The sequence below is a fragment of the Lactuca virosa genome, chromosome 8, assembly GCF_052849685.1.
Source record: "Lactuca virosa cultivar CGN04683 chromosome 8, Lactuca_virosa_CGN04683_v6, whole genome shotgun sequence".
NCBI classification, from domain to species: Eukaryota; Viridiplantae; Streptophyta; class Magnoliopsida; order Asterales; family Asteraceae; genus Lactuca; species Lactuca virosa.
Window position 1 is genome coordinate 264,999,289 of NC_136433.1, and position 24,169 is coordinate 265,023,457.

At 35.7% G+C, this 24,169-nt stretch overlaps 1 protein-coding gene across 1 annotated transcript; it reads left to right on the forward strand.

The window, feature by feature from the left end:
- The first annotated feature begins 13,468 nt into the window (after positions 1-13,468).
- On the forward strand, positions 13,469-18,816 carry BAM5 (beta-amylase 5). The gene is made up of 8 exons (XM_079069423.1): positions 13,469-13,700; positions 14,394-14,462; positions 15,036-15,434; positions 15,620-15,784; positions 16,018-16,278; positions 16,848-17,057; positions 18,128-18,367; positions 18,441-18,816. The coding sequence occupies exons 1-8, from the start codon at positions 13,524-13,526 to the stop codon at positions 18,636-18,638; spliced, it is 1,719 nt and encodes a 572-aa protein (XP_078925549.1). The 5' UTR covers positions 13,469-13,523; the 3' UTR covers positions 18,639-18,816.
- Positions 18,817-24,169: the final 5,353 nt, after the last annotated feature.

Genomic DNA, 24,169 nt, shown 5'->3' on the forward strand with positions numbered 1-24,169 from the left:
TAATTCATGATCTTAATGGCTATGATGGTGTCCATAACTTGTCCTCAAGTTATGGATAACCAAAAGTCACTTCTTTTAATTATGATTAAAGAACTAAAGAGGTTTCATAAAATGAAGAGTCTTCATTTTTATGAACCATTAAAACTCATAAGTTACAAATTGAAGAGACTTGGAATAGTTTCAAATCTTGCCCTCAAGTTTTGGAATTTGAAAAGTCTTACACTTTAATACTTTAATTCCAAATTAAACCTTAGATTTTTAAAAAGTTTAAAAATCAACACTTATACTATTATTATAATTTTATTATATAGATATGTATAAGAATATGTCATTCTTACCGTTAGTAGGCCTCATTCACGAAGCCGGTCTATAAGGGGGGTATAAGGTTGTTGCCTATAAAATGGTGACTTAATGGGTGTCCACTCTCACCCACCGCTTCCTTGATCGGTGGAGGGTCGTTAGCCGAACGGGTAGGATACGACTTTAAATACTCGTTAAAAGTATAATGAATTATAAAGTAAATATACATTATAAATTCCCAATCTTAGTTACTTTAGGAAAATGTGAAATTGGTGCTAGCCCATAAAATTACACTTTGTACCTTACCAAGTCGTTAGTGGAGCGTGTGTGGTTAACCGGCACACTAACATGGACTAGTAAGAGTGGCAAAGGGTAACTTGACTTTATTATAGATCGGTGGAGCGTGTGTGGTTAACCGGCACATCGATTAGGTAATATTGTTGAGGGTACCAAGTCAATTTGTATGGTTATTCACACCTTGTTTGTGATCCTCGGCATCCCAGTCACAAACTTGAGAGGGCACAATCGAGATTCAAACATGCCATTGAAAAGTTCAATGTATCTCAAAAGATCTAGGAGTTTCAAAACCAATAAAACCTAATAATAAAATATTTCGTTCTTATGGTGGAAATTGGTAAATCGTCATTTACCTACCTTCAAATATTTTATAGTATGGATTACGGCATCCCTCTTCCAACTATAAATAGTTTGTTGGATCCTAGCCTTAATATTTCATTTGGGTGAATTATTAAGGATTCCTGATCTAATGAAACTTGTCTTTCTTTCATTTCAGATGTCTTCCAACAATGCTTCTGGCTCAAACCCAACAGGCTCCTTTTCCCTTATGAACTTGTGTGGTAAGGTCATCTTTGATGGATCCAATTTCAATGAGTGGATCAGAAACATCAGAATGATTACCCGCTATGAGGACAAAGAATATGTCCTCGATAGGGAGCTTAAGGTTGTGAGTGAAGCCACTGCTACTCCTGAAGAGTTTGCAGAGTTTGTTGCACATGAAAAGGATGCTACTAAAGTAGCATGCATCATGATGGCCACCATGACTCCTGAACTTCAAAAAATCCTATGAAGATTTCTACCCTTATGAGATGCACCTGGATCTGATGGAAAGGTACCATCAGAGCGCGCGTCAGGAGAGGTATGAAATCATCTCCTCCATGATAACCGCAAGGATGAAGGATGGTGAACCCATCACCGGTCACTTGCAGAAGATGCAAAGGTTCGTTGACCGGTTGCTGAAGCTAAATGTTGACTTTCCTAAGGAAATGGCGATTGACATCATTCTTCATTCCTTACCTCCAAGTTATGATCAGTTTCGTATGACTTATCATATGAACAAGGAGGAAGTCACACTTAGCAAACTTCAAGGACTCTTAAGGACAGCTGAAAATGGCCTTAAGGGTAAAGCGGTTGCTACTTCTACTCCTTCAACAGCCCCTGTTCTGGCTATTGGGCATGGAAAGGGTAAGAAGAGGAAAAGCCCTTCGAAGGGTACCAAGGGTAAGACTCTTGATGGTTCCTCTTCAAGTGGGACAAAGAAAGGTCCCATTACTCCTTCTTCAAACCCAAAGGAAGCACAATGCTTCTATTGCCAGGATAAGGGACACTTCAAGCGAAGCTGCCCTAAATATCTGCAAGATGTAAAGGATGGGAAGGTTAAACCCACCCATGCAGGTATTTACACAATATTGTCTAATAACTCATCTAATGCTAATTCTTGGGTGCTTGATACAGGTGTGGTATTCACATATGTACTGATTTGCAGGCACTAAGAAGAAGTGAGCAAGTGGAGCACGGGAAGATAAACTTAGTCATGGGCAACAGGAAAGCATCACCTGTTACCAAGATAGGAGTTTATTCTTTATTGCTTAATAATGGGTTAATGTTAGATTTGAATAAGTGTTGTTACTCGCCCGAAATGGCGAGAAATATTATTTCTTTCATGGCTTGTACAAACAAGGTTTTTCATTTTCATTTGATAATAAAAATGGTGCTATTAATGTTTATTACAATGATGTATTTTACTTTAAAGCATTACCTTGTGATGGTGTATATGAAGCCGTGAATGTTGTAGACAATCTAGGAAATAATGTGTTGTATATTGATTCTTCAGATAGCTTGGATAAAGCATCCTTGTGGCATTGTCGTCTTGGACATGTTAACAAGAAGCGCATAGGCCAACTCCAAAAGGCTGGAGTCTTGGAATCATTTGACCTCAAGTCAGATGATAGTTGCGAGTCTTGTTTACTTGGAAAAATGACAAAGTCACCCTTCACAGGTACTTGTGATAGGGGTGAAGGTTTGTTGGACCTTGTACACACGGATGTGTGTGGGCCCTTCAGAGTTGCTACAAGGGATGCTAATCGCTATTATGTGACTTTCACTGATGATTACAGTAGATATGGATATATTTACTTAATCAAGCATAAGTCAGAAACCTTTGAAAAGTTCAAAGAGTTTAAGCAGGAAGTGGAGAATCAATTGGGCAGGAACATCAAGATGCTCCGATCCGATCGGGGAGGAGAGTATCTTAGCATTGAGTTCCTTGACTATCTTAAGGAATGTGGGATTGTCTCACAATTGACACCTCCCAGAACACCACAGTTGAATGGTGTAGCTGAGAGGCGCAATCGAACCTTGCTGGATATGGTTCGTTCCATGATGAGTCGAGCTTCGTTACCAATCTCTTTCTGGGGGTATGCCTTAGAGACTGCCGCCCATATCCTTAATCTAGTCCCTACTAAAAAGGTTGCCAAAACACCTCACGAGATGTGGACTGGGAAAGTTCCCAATTTGGACCACATCAAGATTTGGGGTTGTGAAGCTTTCGTGAGGCGTGAGACTCATGATAAGCTTGAACCTCGAAGTGAGAGGTGTATTTTCATCGGTTACCCACAGAGATCCTTTGGTTACCTCTTCTACAGACCCAATGATAATGTGGTTTTTGTAGCAAGAAGAGGAGTCTTTCGTGAGAGAGAATTCATAAGCCAAGGGGACAGTGGGAGGCAAATTGACCTTGAAGAGCTTCAAGAGTCAAGTGGTGAAGGAACCTCAAATGCTATCGACCAACCTGAGGAGGAAACTCCTGTTGATCCGATAGATGAGTCTGTACCTCCAAGACGTTCCACTAGGGTGAGGAACACACCTGAATTTTATTATGGTTATCACATCACCACTGAAGGTGATACATTTATTAGTGATAGTACACTAATAGATTTGGATAAACCTAATAATTACAGGGAAGCCATGGCAGGCCCTGAGTCTGCTAAATGGAAGGAGGCTATGGACAGCGAGATTCAGTCCATGTATGACAATCAAGTTTGGAACTTGGTTGACAATGTACCAGGTCGTAAGACAGTTGGGTGCAAATGGATATTCAAGAAGAAGACCGACATGGATGGGAAGGTACATACTTACAAAGCGCGACTGGTTGCGAAGGGCTTTACTCAAACTCCGGGAGTTGACTATGATGAGACCTTCTCACCAGTAGCTAAGATTAAGTCTATTAGAGTATTGTTAGCCATAGCTGCATTTCATATGGCAAATGGATGTCAAAACCGTTTTCCTTAATGGAAAGTTGGCTGAGGATGTTTACATGGCTCAACCAGAGGGTTTTGTCGATACAAGATACCCTAATAGAGTGTGTAAGCTTGATAAATCCATTTATGGATTGAAACAAGCATCTCGCAGATGGAATCTTTGCTTTGATGAGAAAGTCAAAGAGTTTGGCTTTTCTAGGAGTGAGGATGAGTCTTGTGTGTATGTCAGGGCTAGTGGGAGCATAGTTAGCTTCTTGGTGTTGTATGTGGATGACATACTTCTCATAGGAAACGACGTCCCAACCTTGCAGGAGGTTAAGTCCTGGCTTGGGAAGTGTTTCGCTATGAAGGACCTTGGGGAAGCTGCCTATATCCTAGGGATAAGGATATTGAGAGATAGGAGTAAGAGACTAATTGGACTTAGTCAAAGTACTTACTTGGATAAGGTGCTGAAGAGGTTCAGTATGCAAGATTCCAAGAAAGGAGAATTACCAATCCAGAGTAATGCCAAGCTGAGTAAAACTCAGAGTCCGAGTACAGAGGCTGAGATAGCTGAAATGAGTCATATACCATATGCTTCCGTTGTGGGCTCGATCATGTATGATATGACTTGTACTCGCCCTGATGTGGCCTTTGCTTTAAGCATGGTCAGTAGATATCAAGGGAACCCTGGCAAGGCACACTGGACAGCGGTAAAGAACATTCTCAAGTATCTGCGGAGGACTAAGGATTGGGTCCTTACCCTCGGAGGCAGTGATGACTTGAGAGTGGAAGGATATAGCGATGCTAGCTTCCAGACTGATAGGGATAATTTCCGCTCTCAGTCAGGCTGGGTCTTTATCCTAAATGGAGGGGCAATTACTTGGAAAAGTTCCAAGCAGGAGACAGTAGCTGATTCTACTTGTGAATCAGAGTACATAGCAGCAAGTGAAGCAGCTAAGGAGGCGATATGGCTAAAGAACTTCATCAGAGACCTTGGAGTTGTACCAGCTATAAAAGAGCCAATGGAAATTTTATGTGACAGCGAAAGTGCGGTTGCTTTGGCTAAGGAACCGAGAGATCACGGGAGATCTAGGCACATTGACAGAAAATACCATTTCATCAGACATCGAATAGAAGAAGGACTCCTCGTGGCTAAGAGGGTATCATCAGATGAGAACCTGGCAGATCCCCTCACGAAGGGACTGAGCAGGGTTAAGCATTTACAGCATGCGAGGCGCATTGGGCTGAAGGATGATATTAGTTTCAATAATTAGATTCCTGAAACTTGTAAAATGTAATTGACATTTGATGATAAATAAAAGTTGTTATTTATTTATGAGTAAGGTGTTACTATCTTGTGTTGATTGTTTACTATGTTTCAATTTTGCATGTTTTTACTTCCAGAATAATTATGTTATTATTCAAACCATCCACAGTCAGTCAAACTTTGGAAGTAAGTATTGATTTAAGACTGTCATGAATTTGGCTTGTATGATTTGTCTAAAAGTGCTTTGGACAATGCAATGGTTGCTACAACATTCATGAGTACTCATAAGGGCTGAGTATTGGATCCAACCCACGCTCACTTGCATCACTTCATGGAATTTATCTCGAGTGATCGTGAGACGGTAATATCATATAAATCTTCAAACCTAGAGATATGAGTTGTTGACTATGAGTTGGTTATTCATTGATTACACGAAAACGCATTGGTAACTCGATGTCATAAAACGTGCCTTTGTGAATAATTCAACAAGTAGTTAGTACAAGCATATCAGTCGAAGTTTATCTGTTCCTTCTAGAAATAGAAGCGATATCTGGGCCCCTTGATGATTTGGTTTTGACTTATGTACCGGGCCCGGTCAGAACCTAATTGATGTGTTCAATTTAGTTCTATGTCGAAACAAATCAGAGATCGAGAAACAAATGCTGGACAATAAGTAAGACCATGTTCCATGTGTTTGTCCGGCTGATATCATGAGAACAGAGGATTATATGATCACTTATCTTAAATGGCGTATCATCATCATCTCAGTTCCGAGAGACTTTGAAAGAGCTACGATTGCTAGTCGGATTTTGAAGTCATATTTGCAAATATAGTTATTAGACTTATCCAAGTGGGAGACTGTTGGATATAGTGTCTAAGTCCATAACTTTATTTGGTATGTACTTGACCCGACCCGGCATGGTCCATTTGGGTTGCATGGCATTACAATACTTGGATAGACTAAATGAGAGAATAAGGCACTTATGATTATTAATATATTATAAGTTCTAATATATTAATAATAGTATTATTTAATTAGTATTGATCAAGTATTAATCTAGTATTAATTTGGTGATCAAAGTGAGACTAATTAAATATATAGGGTTGATTATGACAATCATCAATTCTTTTATGGTGGATTAATGATCCATGGTTTATGGGTTTGGTTATAACCATATGGAGCTCCATGGATAGTCCATGGGAGTTACAAACCCATGGGTCATGAGAAATCAAGAGTCATGACAATTAAGGGCATTCATGTGTAAACCCTAATTGTGACAACACTATAAAAGGAACCCTATGGCTAGCAAAATCGTGACCTAGTGTTACTAGAGAGGGCATAACCAATTTTGAGTGCTAGAAGTATTCTCTCAAGTTATTCTAAGTCTTGTGGTGTTGTGTGAAGCATTTGAGGCACAACATTTGGGGTGCTAGGCTCACAAAGTCTTGAAGGAATCCATGCAACAACAAAGTATGTATTTCTACTAGTTTTCATGTTTTATGTAATCCCCATGCCATGCTAGTTAGGAAATAACCTTGAAAAAGAAATTTGCATGTATATAGAGAAAACATAGATTCAAGGTTATTAGGGTTGCATGTACACTTAGGAAGTGTTAGAATGCTCAAAACCCATCAGTTACCCCCAAAATACCAACACCAAACCGATGTAACCATATCATACAGCATATACAAACAGCAAACAACATGCATAATGATCCTTCAGCCTGACTGGACCGCCTTGCTGGCCTTCAGTCGATCTGGACCGCTCTCCGAGCCTTCGGCACGTCTGGACCGCCTCGCAGGGCCTACAGCCTATCCGGACCGCTCGTCGGGCCTTCGGTCTAACTGAACCCCCTTGTAGGACCTTCAGTTTATCCGGACTGCCCTGGGTATGTTGGCCTTCAGCACAAAGCAGGACCGCCTCAACCCAACCCCCAATCAAACAATATGTGCACATAAACATCATGCGCTAGCATATATATAACAGTTATACCGATCTAACAGATCATCAATCATAGCAACATCCTATAACCAGGATACCGACCTAACCAGGTCACTAACATAGCATCATCCTACATACCAGGATACCGATCTAACAGATCATAATAGCATAACAACATCCTATCTACCAGGATACCAATCTAACAGATCATAACAGCATACAAGTATACTATAACCAGGATATCAATCTAAAGGGTCGGCCTTGGTGCCTTAGACCATGTTGATATAGTGAGGATAACTCACCTAGCAAGTAGTGCAGAACTGAACTGAAAGTCTCCCACCGCTACCTCACTGACAACCTCAACTGTCTAAAAGATGAATATTATGTTATGAAATGGACATCTAAAAATTGCCAAAGGGTCCATATTGTCCATTTCTCTAAATTGGGCCCAAGGCCCAATATCAATCCACTACCCAAAGTCCATAAATATAAGCCCATCAATGGCCTAATCCTCCCAATTGGGCCTAACCATAGGACCACTTATCAAAACTGGCTCCGCTCCAGTATTCAGGGCCCAACAAGGCCCAAGCCCAAATAGTCCAAAGAGTGGTCCAATACAAGGTCCAAATGTCAAAAGTCCACAGAGGACGTACGCGGGGCGTACTCCTGCTCCATGTTGACCACCATCAGGGTGGTTGACCCCGTACACTGGGCGTACAGGAATTATGCTGGGCGTACGCGGGGTTTCACCAAAATCCTAATAAGTGCTTAATGGCTTAAGCACTTAAGCCCAAACTCCAGATCCATCGACCAAATGTGCCATAGAACTATAAAGTCTAGAACTTTATCATTTTGGATGTCCAGAAAGTTCTTAACACATGGTCTTAATCCATTATGACCTTACTACTCCATGCATGGGACATCCTAAGCCATTGGGACTCCATTTTTATCACTTGAGACCTCTTCAAGGTCCAGAAAGGACAGTTTATCACGTCTATAATGCACCATGCACCATATTGGGGTTTTTGGGGCAAGAAAGGGTTTTATAATACTAAAAAGGCTAGATCTATAACCTACAAGCATAAAGTTTGAAGCTTTTTACCTTATGGAGCTTCTAGAGTGCAACACAACTTCAGATCTACAAGCGAATCTCCTTCTTCAACTCTTTGTTGCAATGGCTTCACCTTCAGGAGCTCAAAATACCCACCAACTCACTCTCACTCACAAGAACTAGGGTTTGGGACGTTTCTGGAAGGTGGAGGCTGAGGATAATCAGAGGAAATGAGCTATAAAGGTGCTTATATAGTCCCCAACCCTAAATATTAGGGTTTTCACCTGACACGAGTACGCCCAGCGTACATAAGCGTACGCCCAGCGTACCCTTATGTACGCTTAGCGTAATCCTTCCTGACTCAAAGTTGCAACTTTATCCCTTATACTTCTCATGGCCCAACTCAACAAATTCCAGGGACTACAGATGGCAACTAATAGAAAGAGGAGGGATTCGAAATATACCTGCGAAGTTCGGGATGTTACATATAAACTAAAAATAAACTTGTTATTTTTATAAGACTTTTGTTGTAGTTTTTATGAAAAACAAACTTATATTTTGTATCAAAACTCATCAGTTGTACCTGAGCCATTTTTTATATGTTAGAATGATTTTTATATTTGATAATCTTTGGTTTTTGGAAAACAAACATGGATTTATTTTGGTTAAGAAATATCCATATTTGTCTTCTTTGGCAACTTCTTGAATAAAATTGTTTATTTTTAGAGTAAATTACAAAAATGATCTCTGTGGTTTGGTCGAATTCTCAGTTTTGGTCACTAAGTTTTAAATTTAATAGGTTACATCCCTGTGGTTTGTGAAAATTACATTGTTGGTCCTTGGTCCATATAAAAAGACCAAATTACCCTTTCTTTCTTTTTTTATTCTTTTAACAATATTTTATATATATATATATATATATATATATATATATATATATATATATATATATATATATATATTATTGCTTTTTATCTTTATTTTAATAGAACTAATATAGATTATTTATAAAATTATTTTTACTTTTTAAATCAATCATCTAAATTATATAAAATCATACTATTATTATTATTTATTTTTTGCTTTATTTATTTATCTATTTTTTATGGTTTAAAAATTATTTAAATATATTTTTAATGTTTTTTTGACGTTTTGTTTGTCTAATATAATTATTTAATGTTATTTTTTATATGTTTTTTGTTTACATCATTCACTTATACGTAGGACTATAAACGAATTGAATGTTCGGTGAACCGTTCGTAAACTATTCGGTGGAAAGTTCGTTTATGTTTGTTTTTTTAATAAATGAACGAATATGAACAAAAATTATCATTATTTTAGTTAAAAAAAACGTTCACGAACAATGGTCTCGTTCGTTCATTTATGTTCGTGAACGTTCGTTTACGTTCATTGATGTTCGTGAACCATGTGAAACGAGTATAGTGATTAACACAGAGTAAGAAATAATTGTGACCATCAGAAGAGGTAACAGGAGCAGGACCCCACACATCACAAAAAAGTAAATCCAAAACATGAGAACTTTTATTATTTGACGGAAGTAAATGAAGTTTTGAAGATTTTCCAATAAAACAGGAATTACATGGAGAACTTGAACTATTATTCGAAACATGTAAATTAAACTTAGATAGCATAAACTGAAGAAGTTGAGGATGAGGATGTCCTAATCTTTGATTCCAAATGGTAGAGGAAGCCCGAACAGAGGAAAAAACAAGTCTAGATAGCGACTGAAAGGTAGGAAGATGAAGGGTAAAGAGACCACCGTTACTTGGTCCGGTGAGGAGGGTAGTTTGTGTGTCCTCGTCCTTCACAACAAAAAAAGGAAGAGTGAACTTCAAAAAAGACATTATTATCGAGACCAAATTGTTGAACAGAAAGAAGGTGTTTTTTGATATCAGGAACATGAAGAATTTTGTTTAGAGAAAAGGTTTTGTGAGGAGAATAAGCACGTTTTGAGCCAATGTGAAGAATAGGTAAGCCCTTGCCGTTGCTAACATGAAGGTTGTCTTCTCCGTAGTATGGGTCAGTAGTATCGAATCCGTCGAGATTTGGTACAATATGGTTGTTGGAACATGTGTTTGGGAACCATGATGTGGAAGCTTGAGACTGATAATTTGCATAATTGGCAGATGGCTGCTTCATCCGAATAGTGGAAGGGTCTCGGTTGGGGCATTGAAAAGGAGCATGTCCAATGTCGCATCTATTGCAAGTCCCATACACCATGTTCTGATTTGAGGCCCAGCTAAACTGACTATGATTTCCACTACCTTGAGATCGATCTCGATTATTGTTGTAGTTGCCTCCGCGTCCTCCACGACCCCGGTTGTTGTAATTACCACGACTGTGGTTTGAATTGTTGTTACTTGTTTGGTTGGAATAGAGAGCATGTGGTGTGTTTGGATGAATGTTGAGGCCTAACTGAGCCATCAATTATTGAAGAGACTGTAGTGTGTCCGAAGAAATCGAAGGCAGACGGTTCCATGTGGTAGCTGTAAAGGCCTGAACAGGTGGTGGAGATGGAGTATTCTTTCGAAGTAAGTAATCATGATCAGCCAACAATCCATACAGATCTGAAAATACGATAGGGTTCTCCCTACCAAGTAAGGTGGACTTGAGGCCAGAGTATTCTTCTCGTAACCCTGCAATCACGAGCATCATCAGATCTTGTTCATATATTGGTTTACCGATGTTTGCTAATGCAGCAGAGTACTCCTGCGCTCTGGTAAGGTAGGCGGTAGAGGTCTCATCACCTTTCGTCTCGATTTGAAGAAGTTGTATTTTGAGAGTATATTCTCTGGAGGATGTATGTTAGGCGTATGCTCGTTTTAGAGAAAGCCAGAGATCACGAGAAGTTATACCTTGTACATGTTGAAAGGCGGCCTCAGAAATCGTGGGCATGAGTAACATTTTGACGTGGGCATCATTCGACAGCCAGATCAAGTAACTAGGGTTAGGAATGGGTGCAACATCTTTTTCTGTTGATGATATTATGGTAGTTGGTTGAGGAATTGTGCCATCGATATAGCCAAATAAGCTATTGGTAAGGAGAAAGGCTGAATCATGGCTTTCCAGTGCCCATAGTTTGTAGGAGATAGAGTAAAGCCAAATTTGTGAGAGTTGTGCGTTGTTTTATCTTTAGAAGAAAAAAGTATGAGGGTCATTGTAGAGGCAACGGAAGCTAACGCTGGCCAGGAGGCAAAAGAGGGTGAAATAATAGTCTCACGAACAGTAATTGCATGAACAGTACCTTCGTGAACAATAATCGCGTGAACAATACCTTCGTGAACAGTGATTCTGACAGCAGAGAATGGCGACAGATTTTAGGGTTTGTGAGGTATTCGGCTGGCTCTGATACCATAACAATCTGGTATGAATTGTGTATGTATTGTGTATTATGAATGATAATTACACGAGTACATATAAGCCTCTAAGTTACACATTTAGCCCCCTAACTATATACTTATAATTAATAATTTAATATCGCCTAGTCTAATATGGGTCGGGGGTAATCCAACCTCGATAGGTTGTGGACCCAGTATGTAGTATGTATGGGCATTCCCTCGATAGGTTGTGGGTCGGGGTAATCCAACCTCGATAGGTTTTGGACCCATTGTATATTGGCATCTTGCCTAGGGTATTTCATCCCGAGGATGATTGGACCCGACATGCTTTTTTTTTTGTTATTACGGTTATGTGGTGGTACTTTGAGGGAACTCACTAAACTTTGTGCTTACAATTTCGATTAATGGTTTCAGGTACTTCAAAGAACCGTGGCAAGGCGACGGCGTGCCACACCTTATTTTGTGTCATTGGTCTTGGGAGACACTGATTTTTAAATAATGTTTTAGAAACAATGTTTTGTAAACACTTTTATTAGTAAATGGATTGTTTTGAAAAGTTTTAATTGGTTGAAATTTTTGGGATGTTACACGATGTGTGAAAACAAAATGAATAAAAAATTAGTGAGAATGCACGATAATGACGATAGTTGTTTGAGGTTGAACGTATTGACATTACCAAACAACCTATTATCGTAGTCATTTTTATAGAATAATAATATCCACAGACGTCCGCACAATAGATGTTCTTCCACATTTAAACCTAGCCATGTGTGTGTGTATGTGTGTGTGTGTGTGTGTGTGTATATATATATATATATATATATATATATATATATATATAACAATTTTTTTATTGCTAGTCATTTGTTAAAAACATATATATACTCTATATAAAGGTATAATGGACATTTACTTTGTTTAGATGGTTTTCTAATTTCCAAAAAAAAAGAGAAAAAACTTTAACTGTATCCATTCAGATATCTTAATATATATAAAAAAGAAACAACCCCTTAGTTAAAATGACTGACGATGCAAGGTTTTGAAACCATAAGAACAATCATCGTAACATTTTTTAAAGATATCCTGAAAGTGCAACTTTTTAAAACCATAAGAACCATTTATAAAACTGTCAATAATACATTAAAAGAAATAAATAAATAAATAAAAATCCTAAAAAATTATTTAGGTCAAACTGGTAAAATGATAAAGAAAAATAATTATAATACTATCCTTATTAACAACCCAACCCAAACCAAATTTTCTATTAAAAAAATAATTTCTCATTCTTCAACCTATACAATCAAATCTAACAAAATTTTCAACACATTAGAAATCCAACCCAAACCAACTATTTATTATAAATAAAGAATTAACATGAAATATGAAATATATTGATATTATACTCTATTTAAAAAGAAATTTTTTCTACAAACTTTAGTATTTTTTATTAATTTTATTGAGATAATATTTGATCTCCAAACTACAAATCAATAAAAACATAAGATATAACATATAAAAGAAAAAAAAATTGAGTGAATAGTTCACCGTTAATCATTTCATTTTGATTTTCTTTAAGGAAACAAGTCAATTGGGTCGAACGGACCACACGAGCCGAAAGTCTGCTTTTAAAATGCCTACAACTTCCTAATTCGTTTTATTTATATAAATATGTTATTATTTTAATAATATAATTTGTTTTTTTTTTAATCACATTGATTTTTATTAAAAAGAATCTAAGGAAATAGACAAAAGGCATTGAGCTTCTCTAAGTCGACAAAAATTAATTGAAAAAATAAATACAACAGTAAAACAATTAATGAAATTCCAAAAGAGACCCAAACAAAAAAGATAGACAAAGACAGCATTCAAATGTTTGTATGCATGCAAAAAGTAAAGGAAGTAGAAGTACCATCTTTCAACCATCAATTTCTGGATTTTTATTTTTTTTTGTAACAAATTCCCACAGCCACATAACATAAAAATCAAAATTAACCAAACATTATTTTCTAGAAAATTTCCCTATAAATCTCCATTTGAATTCGATAAATGTTTATATCGTGTCACAATGGCAAGCGTAGTGTGTCCAAAACTCGGTGGTTTTCCGGCGAGATGCCGCCAATGGAAGTTACCTCGGATTCAGTTTTTGGAGAAAAATATGTACAGAGTTTGGGAAAACCAAGGATTCAGTTGTCAAAAATCCATCAAAACTCCTCATGCTTTGGCAACAGAAGTTTCTTTCAAGGTAAAACTATTTTTATATTGTGTATTTTGATTGTGACTGATGTCAATGAGACAAAAAATGCAACTTTTATACTGTGTGTTTTTAATTTTTTTTATTATTATTTTGGTTTGTAAATGGTAGCATATTGAGGGCTGAAAGAGAGAACATAAAATGCTATCTTGATTAAGTGATCCAAAAAATCAGTGTGTACGCATATAAAAGAAAGTAAAGAGTAAATTACGCTTTTGGTCCTTGTGTAATAGCAATTTTTATATGGTAAAGAGTAAATTACGCTTTTATTATTATTTTGTTTTGCTTTTTCGGTTCAGATTTTTGTATTGAATTTTAGATCAAATTGTGGGGTTTTGGTTTGATTTTGGGTTTATTGAAGAAGAGATGAAAGACGTAAAGAAATTCAAGAACACAAGGGCAAAATAGTCACTTTATATGGTGGAGTGAACCCCGTTTCTATACAACGTGTAAGTCATGGACTAAAAATAGGTACAAAAAAACAGCAAAATAGGGACGAAAAAATACAAAAAGTTTTTTTGTCCACCATGTCTTAAAACCAAAAATTACATAGAGCCCAAAAATATAATTTACTTAAAATTAAAATAACAAAATATATGCTACGAACCCTTTAAATGAAATTCTCAAATAAAAATCTAAAAAATCACAAATCATCTCTCACATTCTGCAAAAAAATAAATACAGGCATCAACTCCTCTCAATGACAAAGATAGGATGCTGGCAAACTATGTGCCAATCTACGTTATGCTTCAGGTAAATTATTTACAAATATTTAGGCCCTATTTTATTTTGTTTAGATAAATGATTTTTTAACAATATTTGAGAAAACAATTGCACGAAAAAATAAATGAGAGCAAATTTATAAAACATTAGGACTTTTTGTAACAAGTTGTTCTTTCAGCATTAAGACAAAAAGAAACACTCATAAATAGCTTACTGGATTAAGGTGTTGTTTCCTTTTATTCTTTTTAGCTTATTGCAATTTAGAGTATGGTGATCTAGCTAAAGTAGCTTATAAACTAGCTTTTTAAAAAGTTGTTTGTGATAGCTTATTGATAAGCTAGCTCTCATTAAACATAGCCTTAATACAAATACAGAAAGTAAAGGAAATGAGGTTTTTCCCATTAAATTCTAACTTTTTACAAATTTGTGGTGTTTCTTTTTAACTTAATGGGGACGTAATTTAATCCGGAAACCATATATAGTTGATTTTTGTACTTAATGTAGAAAGAACGATTTAAAAGAGAGAAAGTAAGAGTCTAAGGGAAATAATGATTTCCGCATTAAGTTCTAACGCTTTACAAATTTGATTTTATTAACAAACAGTTGGAAATCATAACAAACGATAATGTTCTCAAAGACAAAGAAGATCTCGAGGAGCAGCTAAAGCAGTTAAAGGACGCAGGCGTTGATGGGGTGATGTGTGACGTATGGTGGGGGATTGTTGAATCCAAAGGACCTAAAGAGTACGATTGGAGAGCTTATCGTACTTTATTTCAACTTGTTCAAGATTGTAAAATGAAAATGCAAGTGGTCATGTCATTCCACCAATGTGGTGGGAATATTGGGGATGTTGTCAACATCCCCATCCCACATTGGGTCCGTGACGTAGGCGTCACAGACCCAGACATTTTTTATACTGACAGAATAGGGAACCGTAACGTGGAGTATCTCACGATTGGTGTAGACAATCAACCGCTCTTTGGTGGTCGGACTGCAATTGAGGTTAGGTTTGTTACGCTATAACAAATATTTCGATAAATGATTGTATACAAAGGGGAAAATAAAGGGATTTTTATTTATTTGTTTATTATAGCATCATATTTTCATACATTGTACTTTTAACTTTTTTCTTAATAAAGCAATGTACTTTAAAATATCCATTATGGTGGGATTTTTTATAAATACAGATGTATAGTGACTACATGAAGAGCTTCAAAGAGAACATGGTTGACTTTTTGGAAGCGGAATTGTTTACCGATATTGAAGTTGGGCTTGGCCCTGCAGGAGAGCTCAGGTACCCCTCCTACCCGCAGAGCCAGGGTTGGGCTTTCCCAGGTATAGGTGAATTTCAGGTAAGAAATAGCAATGCACTTTCTTTTTACTTTATACAAATTTCCCCTCATTTATTTTGGGTTAAATGCAAGAAATAGCAATGTACTTTCATTTATATGTTTATTATAGCATCCTACTTCGATTTATTTCTATTCGAACCTTATATCCTCAACTTTTTTTCTTTCTTATTTAACGCTTTGTACTTTGAAAAGGAAAACAAATTATTGAAATGAGATTTTATTAATATTTTCAGTGCTATGACAAATATCTCAAAGCGGATTTTGAAGAGGCTACAACAAAAGTGGGACACCCAGAATGGGAATTTCCAAATGATGCAGGAGAATATAATAATAAACCAAATGAAACGGGTTTTTTTGGATCAAAAGGTTATCTTAGTGAAAAAGGGAAGTTCTTTTTGACTTGGTATTCCAACAAGTTATTGATCCATGGTGATGAGATCTTGGAAGAAGCCAACAAAGCCTTCATGGGTTGTAAAGTGAAGTTAGCTTGCAAGGTAACAACAAGTATAAGATATAAATACAAGAAATAGCAATGTACTTTACTTTCATTCATTTCATACCAAAACTTAATTTCCATTTCTTTTGTGTTGAAAAAATTTACCCAATTATGTCAACTCATTTTAATTTACATATTTGGTCTTGTAGTTTCTAAAATGGTAAGTTAAAAGAAAAGACAAAACTAGGGGTATTTTGGTCAATTTACTTAGACAAAACTAGGGGTATTTTGGTCAATTTACAAGGTCTTTTTCAGGCAAAAAAATAAATCTGAGGTTTAATCCGGAAAAAAAACATAAAATATAAGGTCTTTTTTGAGATTAACCCTTTCCTAAAGATATCCTAAAACTGCTACTTTTTGGAAACCATTTATAAAATTTTGTCTAACTTTAAAATATCTACCAAACTATAGCAATGAAAATTGTTTTGTAGTATATTGCTTATAAATAGGTTGACTTTTCAAAGTATAATGTTGTAATATGAAGAAATAAAAATACATTCTTATTTCTTGTAAGTGGAAGTATCTAGTGCAGATATTAATGGTGTGAATTTTTTTTTGATAAAATAGATATCAGGAATCCATTGGTGGTATAAAGATGAAACTCATGCTGCAGAGTTAACAGCTGGATATTATAATCTGAATGATAGAGATGGATATTGCCCTATTGCAAGAATGCTTTCAAGGCATTATGCTGCTTTTAATTTCACTTGTTTGGAGATGAGGGACTCTGAACAGCCTACATCTGCAAAAAGTGGACCTCAAGAACTTGTCCAACAGGTTTAATTTGAAAAAACTTGAGTAAATTACAAGAATGGTCCCTGTACTTTTCTGATTTTTACCATGTTTAGTTCAAAGTTTAAATATTTTTCGGTTTTGGTAAAAAATTTCATATCGATTCCTATTTGGACTGAAGATGCTAAAAATTGAAAAGCATAAGGACCATTTTTGTAACTTTTTTTAAATATATACTTTCGTCTGAAAAATTTATGAAACATGCATCATATTTGGTCCAAGGTTTCATATCGATAACTTTGAAATAAGTACCAAAACTGAAGGAAGATTCAATTTTGGACTAAAGATGCTAAAAATTGGATAGCACAAGGACCATTTTTGTAACTTATTCTATGTATAAACTTTCATCTGAAAACTTAGGAAACAAGCATCACATTTGGTCCAAGGTTTCATATCGATAACTTTGAAATAAGGACCAAAACTGAAGGAAGTTTCAATTTTGGACTAAAGATGCAAAAAATTGGAAAGCACAGGGACCATTTTTGTAACTTATTCTAAATATATACTTTCATCTGAAAAATTTATGAAACAAGCATCATATTTGGTCCAGGGTTTCATATTGATAACTTTGAAATAAGGACCAAAAATGAAGGAAGTTTCAATTTTGGACTAAAGATGCTAAAAATTGGAAAGCACAGGGACCATTTTTGTGACTTATTCTATATATAGACTTTCATCTGAAAATTTAGGAAACAAGGATCACATTTGGTCCAAGGTTTCATATCGATAACTTTGAAATAAGAACCCAAAGCAATATAAACCTTGAAATAAGGACCAAAACTGAAAAAAGTTTCAATTTTTGGACTAAAGATGCTAAAAATCAGAAAGCACAGGGACCATTTTTGTAATTTATTCTAAATATAAATTTGCATCTGAACCTCTATGAAACAAGCATCACTATGAGTGTTTTTAGTTCCAATGTTGATTGGGCTCTTTGTGGAAACAGGAAACTACTGTTAGCAGGCTGTTGTGTACCTGATTTATAGATCTGACAGATGTTTTTGCAGAAAATTTGAACTTGGTTAATTTATGATGTTTCAAACGTGTAAAAACAGGTGTTTACTGCAGTGAAAAGAGAGGAAGGTATTATGGCAGGTGAAAATGCACTTGAAAGATATGATTATAAAGCTTACAATCAAATTCTTTTGAGTGTGAGGCCAAATGGAATCAATAGAAAAGAATCACCAAAACTGAAAATGGAAGCCTTGACTTTTCTTCGATTAGGAGATGATTTGCTTTTAAAGAAGAATTATAATCTATTCAAAAGATTTGTGAAGAAACTCCATGCTGATCAGGTATGTTTGTAGAGTTTTTTTTAATGATGAGAATGAGGAAGGGCATTTACGTCTTTTACAATAATGTATACAGGAGTATTGTTCAGATCTACGGAAATATTCAACTGTGGTCCCATTGGAGAGATCAAAACCCAAGATTCCAATTGAAGAACTTCTAGAAGCAACTGAACGGATTGAATCATTCCCTTTTGATGATCAAACAGACATGAGTGTTGGAGGTCAGCTTGATGATTTTATTGATGGTTTCTTCAACATGATTCCGTTTTTCTAAAACTATCAATCGAAAGTGTATACAAAGTTCCAATGCAAGATTTTGCAAGTGTTAAGTACATAAAAACAAAAAATTATAATGTTTTGTAACGTAAAAAGGATAAAAAGATAAAATTCGTGATCCTAGAGTATCATCTGAAAACGATTTGTTAAGATCGTAATTTTCAAACTATACATCATTCAGTTTGCAATTTGCATAGCCCTAACTATCACACACCAAGCATTTGGATTTGGTAATCAGAAGATTCAGCGTCTTGATCTTACTAAGAATCTTCTCGGAATTAGTGATTAACTTCATCCATACAATTCATATTATGATTCATTTCAATGACGATTACTACTGATTCCTATATAATGTTGTCTCGCGCATTTCATCAAACAGTTGTAGTGCGTACCTCATATCCCCAAATATTAACGTTTCATCTGGTGGAATCTAACTTGCATATAAAGGGATCGATACATGCAGCTGATGGATCGATAAAAGACTTCGGATTCTTCTATGATTCGATCGATTTCTCCATAGAAAGTTGGATCTCTTTGAAGCTATGCCCGCCTTAGCATAAGAGACAAAACTCAAAAGGCTAATGTTGCAGATTCAGAAAATACAGTTCATAAAAAATTACTAAAATGTCCCTGAACTTAGACCTAACATGCAACTATGGTCCAAATACTATTTTTGTTTCATTAACAGCCCTAAACTAATCTATTTCATACAATTTAGCAGTGTTGCAGAAATCGGCCTTGGCGGCCGATTAATCGGCGATTAATTGTTTAGCGGCCTTCAACCGATTACGATTAGGGTGTTTGGCGGAAATTTGTCAAAATCGGCCAAAGTCGAGATTGGCAGTCCTCGGCGGTCACCAGCGGGAAATTTTAAAAAAATTCAAAATTTTTAATTTTCAAATATTACACTAAAAATTTTAATTTTAAAATATTTAAGTTTTCAACTTTTAAAATATTATACTAAAATTTTCAAAATTTCAAATTTTTATAATTTTAAATTTTCGAATACTTAGTTTTTTTAGGGAATATTAATTTTTTAAATAGTTTTATTAATAATTTAGGGTCCCCAATTAATCTCTGATTAATCCCCATCTAGTCCATTTAATCGTTTATCGTCTGTCGACCGTCCAGCTACCGTCGAACGATTTTTACAACCTTGCAATTTAGTCCAAGTAGTTGAAAGTCTTGTGCACATGACTATGTTTACGCGTAATCGGATATAATTATTTGTATCATCCTCTTTAGACCATCCACACGAGGTGAAATGACATTGATGCATCAACTTTTGCAGTTACATACAATTCAGTTACATACAATTCGGTGCAATGCTAACATTGTTTTCTTATATAGTCTCTACTTACATATTGGTGAATACTTTATATTTGTTTTACGGGAAAATATTATTATATAAAACTTCAAAAACATTGGAGCTCTTATTCACATAAATAGAAAAATTATAAATTGCATATTTTACGATTAATATGTGCATGGGTGTAAATCGTTACTTACGACATCCCAACAAAGGCTTTTTTACTAAACAATGCTCGCTTATCATATCTTTATCTATGTTTAGAAAAAGAAAAACTAATTTAATGTTATGGTGAAAGTTTAATTGATATTCCATAAGAGGATTTACAAAATATAGATTCATCATCGTGGAAGAAATTCATGTACTTTATATGTATGAATTGTGATAGAAGAGACTTGGAAAGTTCCTAATACAACTAATTGATATAATCGCATACAGTGTAATCAACATTCAACTTTCTTATTTGGTAACTGTTTAGTGTATGCTTTCTCGAACCCAAGAAATGCTTTCATTGAAGGATGGATCTACATATTTTTCCTGGTAAGGAAAAAACATCGGTGTTTAACAGTCTAACGGGGTTTTTATATGACATTTAGACCAAGCTAGTCTTTTAATAATTTTGGTTGGGACCTGACCGAATTTGAGAAAAAAAGGTATATTATTTTTTGCTCTTTATCTTTTCTGTATGAGATGTAAGAATGTTACTCACAAATATATATTAAAGGGTGCATATTTTATTATTTTATAATTGTATGTTGAGAAATGTTTGACTTGTTGGAAAATCAAGGTTGAGCATCAGAAGCCTTATGGCAAGATTACTATGAATCTAATCACTAAGTTACTAAAGAATATGGATGTCATTTGGGTTATTATGGATAGGTTGATCAATAGTGCTCACTTTATAGCAATGCAAGAGAGTTTCTCGTCTGAGAAACTAGCTGACATATGTCAGAGATGTGATTATCTGTCGTGGTGCTCCAGTTTCAGTGATTTCGTACATAAACAACAAGTTTCCTTCCCGGTTTTGGAATAGATTTCATGGGGGTTTGGGTATTCGGTTATATTTCAGCACGACGTATCATCCTAAGATGAATGGTCAGAGTGAGAGGACGATTCAAACTTTAGAGGATATGTTGTAGGCTTGTGTTATTGACTTTGGTAGGAGTTGAGATTCATATCTTCCATTAGCAGAGTTCTCCTACAATAACAACTATCACTCGAGTATTGGTATGCCTTCATTTGAGATGTATGGTTGGAAGTACAGACCCCGATTTGTTGGGGAGAAGTGGGCCAACGTGTAACATCGTGATTTTTCACCCAAATTAAAAAAAAAACATTTACTTAACAGAATACGTTAGCAGACGTCTTATTTAAAGTTTAAAGGAAACATCACCAATGTTAAGTTTATTTTTAAAAACATCATTCATCAAAATATAGTTCATAAACCAAATCAAAATAAGTTCTCAAAAACAAGTGCTAAGAAAACTCCACGACATGTACAAACGATATCAATACTAAGTCATAAACTGGAATGTAACTACCCAAATTCCCCATCCTCACCAAGCCGACAAACTACGCTACCTGTACCAATGCAAGACAACAACAAGAAAAGAAACAAGTGTCAGCAAATGCTTAGTGAGTCAACCATAAGTACAATGTTAGGAAAACACACACACATAGCATATCATCACATACATCACACACATCATTTACATCGCATATTTCTCACTAGAGTATCATTAGGGTCTACCGTTATTATTTATCTTTTAGTATTAGATAATTAATTATTATTCCTAGCCCTGGGTCCATCACTAACCTACAAGGAAGATTCCCTACACATGGGTCCATTACTAACCCGTAAGGTAGACACCCCACACGTAGGTCCATTACTAACCTGAAGAAATAACTCGTTCACTACTAAGTGACCAGCCCAACCCTACCCCATTAGGTTCATCACTAACCCTGGGTCCATCACTAACCCAAGAGGTAAAAACCTCATTCACTACTAACGTGACCGGCTCGACCCAATACACTAAGTGAGGCGCGACTCACACTCGTAACATTGCTCTCGATTCGTTACGTTCTCTACTCCGACGTTGCACATACATGTATGCACGTTGTCGTTCGAGAGTGGTACTTGTCATTGTTCCCATCACTAGAACCTCCTACCCAAACGTGATATTTGATCCAGCGTCATCACTATGCCAATATCACTCCAGTCCTTGAACACCTTAGTGTCCATGAACCATGTCCCGAGTGGTGGTCTAGAAAAAACATTTGGCGTCACTAGTTGCTTAAGCTCTTTCCTTTTAGGTATCTTCCAACCCCTAAGGCCCTCACAAGTATCCAGATAGGGTACACACCTAAGTCTAGGTTGCTACCCTTTATGCCCCACTAAGTATATTCCCCTTTTTAATTAATATGTTATTAATTAATCACATAAGGATTACACTACTAACCTCCCTAAGTAATCATGCTTAATTTCTATTAATATTAATTGGCATATTACTTCCCTGTTTCACAATATGTAAACATGCAACAAGACATCGAGTAAAGGCATTTCACATCTTTATATAACCATGCACATATCATAATTTCATCATTAAGGCATATTATATCACTAGCATGCATTTTCCTAACCAACATAGACAAATATTACCAACAAATTATTACATGCATATATTCACACACAATCAACACAAAACTCTCTTTCTATCATGGACCTATCACACCCTCACATCAAAATAGAAACCAAAAAGTATAGCATGAAGGTAACATCATTTAAATAAGAATAACATTCACACTTGGGGTACATGCAACCTAAACAACTTAGGTTCATTCCAATCCCTCTAAGATATGAAATCTCTAACAAGTACTTTAAATAACCACAAAGATTGACTCACCTTGTCGAATAAGCACCCTTTCCACACTTCAAATCTTGTAGAACCTAAGGTATTAAACCTTACCCTAGTTAAACACAAATATATGTATTACTAGAAGTTTACATGAACAAATTATGGCAATTTACTACCAAACATGCAAATTGGTTAGTACGTCAAATTCTCATATTTTGACCTGGAACAACAGTCTGTTCAAGGCCACTTTAGCACCACTTAAACCTGTAAAAATTTCAACTTTATTATATATTAAGGTAGTTCATACTTTTAGTTTTAAAAGTAATATTCGCACAGGTCCAACCGATTTTTCTACAATTTTCTATGAATTTACAAGACAACATGTCCGTGCAGCTAAATTCTGACCAGTCAGTGAAAAACACGATTTTCACTATGGTTAGGAACAATATCAGATCCTAGTAAAAATCATGGACAAACTAGACTCAAAATGAAAACTTTGAGAGTTTACGGATTATCAATCTGACTTCTGATGATTTTTCTACATTTTTTTCAGAACTAGGACATATTGGTAATTTTTTTCAGAATTTCTTAGCAATGCATTTTAAGAGTTAATTGACAACTTAACCCATTAAGCCATAACCAAAATCAACTAATAAGATGGAAATTGAGTTATTAGAAGTTAAAATAACTATTCCAACCTCAATTCATGATTTAAAATACATTGTTTATATGGGAAAACAAAGTACTTTGCTAAAAGAGAAAACACCACTAGGGCTTGAGTTTTCTCCATCATTAAGCCTCACAATAGGACATTTTAGGGTATGTTTTGAAGACCTTTTGGATTGCTCAAAACATGGTCTTTTACAAAGAAATTACCCTCTTGAATCAGTGTAGCAATAACATGAGTTTTATCAATCACCAATGAATACAATGTTCTTAAAAACGTGGAGTATTTCAAGAACATGAAGCATATCATTCTTGGGAGAGTTCATACTTGAAATTGATAACAAGACATCAAATTGCTCACAATAAACTAGGATTCAATCATATGAATGCTCAAAGATTGTAAGGAGGAAAAAGATATGATCGTAACATCAAAATTGATTCACCAATTCAACTGGTTCCCAAGAAACTGAGACGAAAACATGAAAAGAAAAAAAAAACTCGAGAATTTAACCAACATTGGTTGATCAATTTCCCACCATAATCGAATCCACAAGAAATCGCAATACGTCTCCCAACCCGTGTTTCACTTATCCAGAACTACGCTGGGCGTACTCACACGCATGCCACCTTGCATGCATGGGACTGCCTCGCCAATTATTTCCATTAGGGCCCATAATTTATAATAACTTCAAAATACCA